This window comes from Cephus cinctus, unplaced genomic scaffold (assembly GCF_000341935.2).
Source record: "Cephus cinctus unplaced genomic scaffold, Ccin1 Ccin1_scaffold2536, whole genome shotgun sequence".
NCBI lineage: Eukaryota > Metazoa > Arthropoda > Insecta > Hymenoptera > Cephidae > Cephus > Cephus cinctus.
In genome coordinates, this window is record NW_014334291.1 from 2999 (window position 1) to 13314 (window position 10316).

A 10316-nucleotide genomic window follows, 5' to 3' on the forward strand; every position below is an offset into this window, starting at 1 on the left:
TTGTAATGAATATATTCCATAATATGAAAGTGAAGAAACTGATAAGTGCATGGCCTGCTTTTTCCTCCTGCTTTCATGAGTACTAGACATGTCAATAGCTCTAATACATGAATTAAAGGCTTTTAATAAATAAAATGAAGACATGTATAATAAATGAAGTTTTATATAGAATGGAAAAAAAATCATCTGATACTTATTCGCTTCTACTAAAATGGATGCACAAAACTGAACTAGAAGTAAATGATTTATGAGTATTTTAAGACAAGGGTAGAACAACATACCTGAATATACTAAACCTATATATGTATGTAAACATTTTCCGTTTGACAAATTTATCAATCTTGTTTAATTTTCCGGTAAAATAAGAACTTTTTCGATGATCAGATGAAGAAAAATGTATAAAAAACACGTTCTTTATGAAAATAAAATAAATAAAAAATTTCTATATAATCTTCAACTACATATTATTGCAGAGCACTGAAAAATGAATGACTTTCCTATATAAACTTTTGCCGTATCTATTTTGCTTTATGAAGATATCAGTGAAAAACGAAAAAAACAACCGATTTTGAGGAATTAATTTCACCCCTTAAATATGCAAGTGGGCAGCTCATTTTTTGTGAGGGTTTATACTTTGATGTGAACTACAAAACGTAATTTTATCGACCCAGGTTGTGGGGGTACAGGAATGTAATCTTCCTTGTCAGTATATTCCATCAAAGCCAGCCAAGTATGGAGTCAAGGTATGGTGGATATGTGATGCTGAAAATTCGCATCCACTTAGTGGACAGCTTTACACTGGACAGTCGAGTGCCGATCGTGAGAAAAACGTTGGTGAGAGTTGTCAAAGACTTGGTGGCACCGTACAAAGGATCTGGTAGAAACATTACAATAAATAATTACTTCACTACTCTGCCATTGGCAAAATTTTTACTTTCCTGGGATTTAACAATTGTTGGCACTTTGAAGAAAAATAAAACGTACATTCCACCAGCGATGGCTGCATTGAAAACACGAGAAGAATTATCCACTGTGTTTGGCTTTCATGAAAATATAACTATGTGCAGTTATGTGCCAAAGCAAAAAAAGGCAGTGATTATGCTATCATCAATGCATCAGGAAGCAAAAATTGGTGATGATGCAAAGAAAAAACCCGAAATTATTGAATTTTATAACTGGTCAAAAGCTGGAGTGGACACGATGAATAAAATGCTTGGAAGATATACTACAAAAAGATCAACTCGAAGGTGGCCTCTAGCATTTTTCTACAATATTCTTGATGTCGCCTGCCTTGCTGCAAATATTCTTTATTATGAGAACAATAAAGTGCTTCCGAAAAAATCGTACGAACGACGATTATTTTATCGGCAACTGGGCAGAGAGCTGTGTACTCCATTCGTCGAAGATCGTTCGCGAAATCCTCAAATCATGAGGCATTTCACAACGAAAGTGGCGATTGAAAGTTTTTTTGGTAGAGCTATAAATCCATATGTGCAGCCAACAGCATCTGGATCTTCAACACCTCAGGCACAGCTCGATTCAACCGGGAGAAAAAAGATTACTGGTGTATGCTATGCTTGTCTCCAAAGCGAATTCAAAAAACGTCGCAAAACTCGGAAATCATGCTCTGTATGTGAGTTACCTATTTGTGATGCACATTCTACTTCAACCACGACATGTCAAGAGTGTGCAAAATAATTAAATTTACCTGTTTGTTAATATGCCTATTTTAACCTACTATCTTTACTGATGTTTATAATAAAAATTGTTTAAACCAAGGAAATTACAAACTATATTGTTGATTATTTATTAAAAAGTCAAGTCACATAAATACTTTAATAAGTGGTCTTTCTAGTGTGTATAAAAAGTGAGTACCCGGGTACCCGGTCATTAAACGGAGGAGGTATCGACTTTGATAGTTAATAACTTTTATTAAATGAATGAATTAAAAAAATTTTGACGAAAAACTAACGTCAAACTACTTCAACTCTGGGGATCCGACCGTTCAAAAAAATTTTTTCAGGGGAAATTAACAAATTCTACATTGCAAACTGAAATGGATACCCGGGTAGCTGGTTATTGACCTGACGGTTAATATAAAATGTAGAGTCAACTTACAAATCAGAGCTCTTGTACAGCATTTGGGGAAAATTCGTCTAAAACAAATCGTATAATCACAATTTATCTAAAACAATTTTTCTAATCACAATTCGTCTAATAATAATTAGTCTAATAACCGTATAGTAACAATTAGTATAATAACAATTCGTCTATTCATCATTCATTTAATTGCAATTCGTCTAAACAATTTGCTTAATAACAATTCGTCTAATAACAATTCGACTTTCACACCAAATTTGTTTATATTTTTTCAATGTTAGGCATCCAATATTTGTGATGGGCTTAGAAATGTTTCGTTAGGTTAGGTTAGGTTGTAACCGTTTCACTGTACTATTCCCTTAAATGAATCCTCTTTCTGTTCCAGATGAATCCAAGGATGCCTGTATCTGCAGCCCACCTAAGTTTGTGTATCCATCCTTCGAGTAATTTGCTTATTTGAATCACACTTGAAAGTAATTCCTCGATCACAGATGATGTTACACTCCTAATGAAAATCCCTCTTTAATGGTAGATCCATTAGAGAAGCGTTGACGGATCACGGTTCGTTAATTATCGGTCGTTAGCTTGTTTAACCAACAACAAGCAAGGTGTCGGTGTGTCAGTCCTCCTGTCCTTATTTGCCACAAACTCTTCTTAAATGAGTGACACCTACTCAGGTTAATCACTATTGTTTCTCTTCTTTCAGGTGTTCCAGGATCTCCAGCCAGTTGCAGCACTTCAGGTAAGTATGAAATAATTGCTTTAATAATTATTCCGTTCTTTTGTTTCAGGTCTTCCAGGATCAATAGCGGTTCCAGTAAGTTCAGGTTCGTCTTTAAACCAGTTAATTTATTAATAATTAGCCCTTCCCCTTGCCTATCTGTCACTTTTGCTAATAATAGACTTAATTTCTTGAATTGTATTTGTACAATCAATAGTTAGTCACTTTCTGATGTCTCGTTACAGCAGATCTCCCATTAACCCTTTACTTTCTTTATTTTGTTTCAGATTCCCCGTATATAAGACACTTCACTAGCCACAGGTATGAATCTATTGTTAAAGTAGTACAAATAATTACATTCCTTAATTATTTTGTAAAATTTCTCCTTAGACTCATAAGAAGGATAATAATTCAACACTTTCAATTTTTGGTTAAAAAACACAAAATAGTTATTAATAATGTTTATAATAATTCACGGCACGTGCTACAACTTATAATTATAGTGTACGGTGCGGTTTTATATGTTATAGGTGGCGGACAGCGAAACGCACTCCTGACGCGCTCGACTCCGACTGAACTCTGGTGGTTTTGGCGCTCGCTTATACAAGCCCCGGACGGGTTCCCCTTACGCGCCCCCACTAAAAAAACTAATATAAATTCTCATATAAGCTATCCAACTACAAACTAAAGTATGGGTTGAACATATACGGTGAGCATAATATCTTATTTTTAATAATATTTTACAGAGTTGAGTGTGTGGGACACACTCTATCTTGTCTATCGAACTTTATCTTGATCTGAGCTTATATACAATCATTCTAGATCCTAATTAATGCATTATGAGCAACTAAACATGAATATTTCATCTTATAAGTGTGGATACAAATCTTTGTATGTAATATGACTTTCGCTATATCCTAGCTATAAAAGATGTTTATCTACCTTAGTTAGACGCTTTCTGAGCAATACTTTATGCTAATTATGTTCATTAAAGGTTCCAACAAACATTTTGAACTATTTAACTTGTTCGAATTATACTTCTCCCAGAACGTTACCTGGGCATGCTTTTAGTACATTATGAACGTAAAATCTTGGTTTAATACAAAAAATAAACGTTTTGATGTTCGCCACTTATCTTTGTCTGGCTATAATATCTTTATGTTATCGCGATCATCTGAACTTCCTCAAAATAATTTAGTTTTAGTATGACTTTTAAATTTAACCCATATCAAAACTCATTTGCTTTTTGTGGGCACGCATTTGGTTTTTAAAACAGAGTTATTCACCCATCGGTTGCAAGGTTAGGTTGTAACCGTTTCACTGTGTCCCTCCTTTAAATGCATCTTCCCTTCTGTTCCAGATGAATCCTGAGATGCCAGATCCTTAGTTTTATTTAAAATAATAAATTCTATGTGGAAATTTATTATTATTTACTTATACGGGAATCTTCCCATACAAGGTTGAAATAAATAAAGACACTTCGTTAATTTAATATTAAAACACAAGCACTTGTTATTTATTAAATAAGATGATGATTTACAACACGATATTGCGTATACTTCGCGTAATATTCCGATATTTCAGTACGTAGTAAAGTAACGACGATATAGCCTCTCGACGTGATCATGGAGAACTAAACTGGTGCTCGGAGTTGGCGTTCGCTTATATAGGCGAATAGGGGTACCCCTGACGCGCCCCCACCACTCCGAATTTTAACAATAAAACTTATTACTAATTATAATTAGGATTACATAAGTTGACTTATTGCCTATCCGATACATCACTAGAGTACATGGGGTCACATTAGATTAACATAACTTGTTAAATAAAAAACTATTGTGTGCCCCATAACCCCTTTTAAATAAAGAAGATAACAAAATGAAATCGTGTTCAAATTGGTTAATTAACCTTTCTGAACCTATCCCGCAACATCATCTTAGGCTAAGTTCTATTTTTCAGGAAACCCACAAATTGTTTAAACAATAACTTGAGTAAGTATAAAATATATCTTAAAATTAGTTCTTATCAATCTAATTACAACACGTTTATTAGATTTAGTCTAATTACTAAGATACCAGTTTTATCCAAGGGAAAACTTTTAACGGTTTTTATCCGGTTATAACCGGTTCACGAACTACAAAACTGAGTTTCTATTGTTACAAACAATTTATAAACTAACGCAGTAGTTATCAGTTATCAATCTTTAGCTCTTGTGTACAGTTTTACAATCTTAGGATTATTCGTTTAAACTTTATATAAGACAAGTCCCACAGAACTCTTATAAACATGAAGATCCATAGCTGAAATATTCCCAGGTAAGTTATTTTACATTTTTAAGTATCACGCGTTACATGGTTTCATTCCTAAACCTATATACAGTAATGCGCAATTGAAGTGGAACACTTGAATTTTTGTGTATCTCTACGAAACTATGACCGATTTAAAAAAACCAAAAATATATTTTTTAGGAAATTGCCTTCCCGTTCGAATGGTAAAAGTTTTATCCCGATCGGATACAAAATGGCCGAATGGCAGGGGTTGGAGTGAAAAAGTGCATTTTTGAACTTTTTGAAAATTTCGACATTTTGTATCCGATCGGGATAAAACTTTTACCATTCGAACGGGAAGGAAATTTCCTAAAAAATATATTTTTGGTTTTTTTAAATCGGTCATAGTTTCGTAGAGATACACAAAAATTCAAGTGTTCCACTTCAATTGCGCATTACTGTATACGCGTGTCGACAAAACTTATTAACTATAACAATTATTATAACAAAACTTGTATATAGTTATCTCTTAAGTATTCTTAGTTTGGTGTGTCCGTATTTATTAACGTAGCACATTTACTTTAGTAGTTATCAACTATTGCGCATTAGTTTGCTAAAACCGGAGATAACTGGATTTACATAAAACTTCTTCACTAACTTATATTCGTTAATGATAATAAATGCAATATGTTTTAACCTTAATTCTGAGTATTACATGTATATAGAATCTAGTTTTTAATTATTAACTTAAGACTTTTGTGTATCCGACAATTTGTCTTATATAAATAAAATATTTCAATTATCATATACCTCAGGCCCTTAATTAATGATTCTAACACCTTTGCGTCTATCGAATCCAGTTTTTCCTGTAATCTATGTGTACCCACAATTCTTTTGTATGCGACACTTATTCAACATGAATCTTAGCAATATGGCGTTTCTGCGTCCTATACTGCCTAGCATGTATACTTTAGTTTTAATTTTCTCACGTTTAACTGAGTTCCACAAATCTCAGTCAATAACGTTAATTCAAGCAAAGCATTAGACCTAATGTAGTACCAATGTTCATGTAAGACATTTGCGTCTATGTAATTGTATTTTTCTTGAATAAATAAAATGTTCTGTGTATCCCACAGTTGTCTGTTAATATCTAAACTAAGCTTGTCTCATGTTACATGTTGTATTCCGATTCCCTGATCGAGATCTAAGTGGTATTTCCACTTTATTTCTTACAATCCAATATATCTTTTTATAGGCAACGAAATAGCTTTTTAAATTATGCAGGATCGACTCCCGGTTGCAAGCTTAGGTTAGGTTAGGTTCCCCTTCGATGTGTCGTCACCTTGCCGAGGTGAAGGGGCTTGCGTATCCCAATGACCCCCGGGGCAATACCGGCGGCGGCTTTGGACCCTGGCAGGTACTACCATGCCGGAATGGCTCGGGGCGAGGGATCAGACTAAGAACGCCACACCCAGATAGTAAGTGGCATGTACGACGAAACCGATAACTTGTTTACGGAGCAGGGGAGGGATACCCCAGTTCCGGTCGTTGACAGTGCTCGAGCGAGCTGTCAACGACCGTCATCCTTGACCGCAAGATGAAAATGGAGATGGCGCGTGCTGCAGATCAGACTAAAGGGGAGGAAATACAGGATCCCTTCAAGAGAAGGGAATCGATAGCGAGATCTCCACCTAGTAACAACCACAGCAGAAGCCAGATACTAATACAGAACCCAAGAACCGAAAGTGTAACACCTATGAAAATAGATATCGAAGATGATCTATCACCAGTAGCAGCACCTAGGTCGCAAGTGGGACGACGAAAAACAGACCACCATAGAAAAGGGTCTACTAAGGAGCGAGCTACAACTAGAGAATGGGCGATGTCAAGCAAACCAGATCCAACACATAGACTAATCGTTATAATTGAGCGAATGGATCAGTTTGCTAGAAAGAACAAAAATGTGCATATACAACTGAAAGAGATGGTGGCCGAAGCCATTCTGCTGGCCAAGAGAATAGAAAAAGAAATATACAAACCACAGATAGCAGATAAACACGAGGAACAGCTACAGACAAGCTCACAAGTGAAATCACTTAAGTGCATGAAATCTGTACACACACAGACGGAAACCACAGTACATCATACATTACCACAGAAACATCGAGAAAACAACACAGATACTATACTCAAAATAACTTACGAAATCTTTATAGAATTCTTCATCGTCCTTCAATCATTGATTGAAAGTCAAAAACTCGATGGAATTCCCAAGGATATGAAAATCGTCTTTCTCGGTGAATTTTTTAATAGTCATTTTCTTGATCTTCAACCGCATACAGCGTTCTAGAGAATTCCGAAGACCCTGGATCGCCTCAGTCTGATTCTTTACGATGATCGTCAACCTGTTTATAGCTGTGTACAGCAACTTCGTCTCTGTACATAAAAAATAATATATAGAAATTAATGAAGTAATGAATACTTGTATTCATAATATATGCAATGCGCGTACAGTAAGTAATTTTACATCACTCAGTACATTTTTACACCTTGTAAAGTAAAATTATGTACAATACTCGTTAAAAAATCTTCGTCCTCGTAACGTAACGTACTATTACTACACAAGGCTTGAACGTGGGGGGTTTATGGTACACACACGAAGCGTAAAAATAGTGTTCGATTCTTGTGCGAAAAACTTTTTCTGACAAAATTTTACCGTACTTCTATAGAAATGTACTATTACTCCCATAAATGAATTTAATTATCATAGTGAAAATAATTATCGGTTATGAACTTATACATTTTTATGTTACTACATACCTTTAGAAAAATGTGTCTTCTCCGCGTTCATTTCCTCGAAGTTCGTCTCAGTCACTCGGTGCAAATCGTCAACATCAAAAGAACGAGCTTTGTTTCTCTCCTCGATTAAAGACTGCGAAGTTATGGAGGATCCAAACACTGTCGCGTTCACTGATCGTCTTATGTGTCATCTTTGGTAGCTGAGGAATATCGTCGAATGGGTTTCTCCACGAGCATTCTGTCATTGACGATGAAGGGGTTTCGTTCAGCTTTTGCGTCTTTATCTCCGTAGCATGAGTACTTAATGACCTAACGGATTGATTTCTTATAGCTTGACACAACCCTTGGAGACTTCGACTTCATTCTTTCCTTAGCCTTGTAACGTTACCAAATAACCATCCTCTCAGTACTCGTGTACTGAGAGCGCACGCGTTACAGAAGGACGGCAAATCACGCGTCTAGTAGATATACGCGCCGATAGATGGAGAACGTTTCCCAAAAGTGAAAGTAAGGAAAGGTAGTATCAACGTAATCCGATAGATGATTAGCGCTTCCCGCTAACAAATACCGGATTACCGGTAATTAAATACGACACTTCAAGCCGATAGATGGCAGTTCACAAAAAGTTGGAATCACTAGAGGAGAATAAAAAGTGAAGAAAAATCATCGTCAATAATCGTGTCAAGAGGTTACCGAAAAATTAGCACCTGCTATTCCGGTTATACCTCAACGTAGAAAAGATTGTCAAAGTTCTGAGTAGACCACCGGGATCTATCTCAGAAACTTGCGTCAGTGCCAGTTCATAATCAGTCATCCGCGCCGTTAGGAGTTGCGTCGCACATAGTGCCATAGCCGCTAGGAAGGCAAAGCGCCTCTAGGGTTATCGAACCAACACCGGCAGATCCTCTGTACCTCCCATACAGGTCAGAGAGAGATAGGGTTAGACAATAAACATAGGCAGACACCTAAACAATCCGTTTTCCTACTATACCGACAATAGATTTGGATTAGATAAATGACACCGATTATAACTCTACTGTATCGATCATCGATTATTTAATAAAATTTTGTTATTTTATTTTACGTTACCAACCTGTGTCGACTACCTTCTTAAAGACGCCAGCCCCGAGCACTTACCTACATCCCATTTCGTGCACTCATAAGGAGCGTACGAAATTGTTCTATTGACAAACGTTACAGCCTGTAGTTTGGTCTTTTTTGTAGTTCCCTTTTTTCAACTTTTTTGTTCTGTAATTCGTTCTTCTGAGCTTGAATTGACTTCGGTATGAGAAGCTAAAATACAAAAGAAGTGCACTGTTTCATTTAATTGGCAAAATGAAGAAATTGGTTATAATTGTAGATCGAAATCGGTTCTTATTTATAAATAAGCGATATTTGCTTATTTATGCCATAATTTATTGAATATTAATTATTTAATAAAACTCCTTACCGGTATCAATGAGTACCTGTTACATTTTATTTTTCATTTTTAAATGATTGGAATTGCATTTCCTGATTTTCTAATTACCATCCCGAAGTTTAAATTTAAACTATTTTAAAAAATCTATTTAAAGTGTACCAAATTATTCAAACAATATATTCATGTACTACAGATTATGTATTGCGACGTAAAATCAGATTTTTTCGATCTCACCTCGGGCCTCACGCGGCACAAATCAAACAAACAGAAAATTTATCCAAAGATCACTAAATCGCAAAGCCCTGCACTATCGTCCTTTTTTTTGCTAGCCCGACGCGGAAAGACATTCGCATCGGGACTCTCAAAATCGGAGATACTCCCGTTGAGGCAGACGGCCTTAACGGTAAATTTTCGCTAACACAAAGAAATTACTTCGCCAATTTATAATGGTAGTCAAGGGTCTCACCAAATACTGTAGCGGCAAAGTATCAATGCGTGGTTCGAAAGAGCCAGAAGGGCTTCCTTCCTTCCTTCCTTCTTTCTCTTATCACTTATCTTTTATCTCTTATCTCTTATCTTCCTTTATCGGTTCTACTTTCGCTCTTCCCAGGTCTATGCTTACTACTTTTCCCTAATTGACCACTTGCTAATAAGCTCCAAACGTAAGTGAAGTACTATTTCAATTTCACTGAGCTCGAGACCTCTTGACCCCCACTATTTACATTATTTAGGCGCTGGCGGAACCGTGACAAAATATCGAACTTCGAACGTATTAATCGCTTAAGGGGTTTTCGCGGTGAGGATCATCGCTAGTCACGAAGTTGACCGAAGCTGTCGGCGGCACGTTCGGGAGTCTTCGGGTGCTGCGGTCCGTTCGTAGGCCAGGGAGCGCGGGAGTCCGCGGTGCTGATTGCTCCTTCCCCCCGATCTCCGGCGGTACATTGGCATGAGCCCGCCGTCGATATTCTCGCGGCCCTGCGGCAGGACGAGGAGGACACGTCAACTCCTG

At 36.5% G+C, this 10316-nt stretch overlaps 1 protein-coding gene across 1 annotated transcript; it reads left to right on the forward strand.

The window, feature by feature from the left end:
• Positions 1–743: 743 nt before the first annotated feature.
• LOC107274220 lies at positions 744–4431 on the forward strand (the record flags this gene model as incomplete). Its single annotated transcript, XM_025091466.1, is given in 3 exon segments — positions 744–2927; positions 3109–3142; positions 3352–4431. A coding segment is annotated over 1 exon segment (138 nt), but the record flags the coding sequence as incomplete, so codon positions are not given.
• Positions 4432–10316: the final 5885 nt, after the last annotated feature.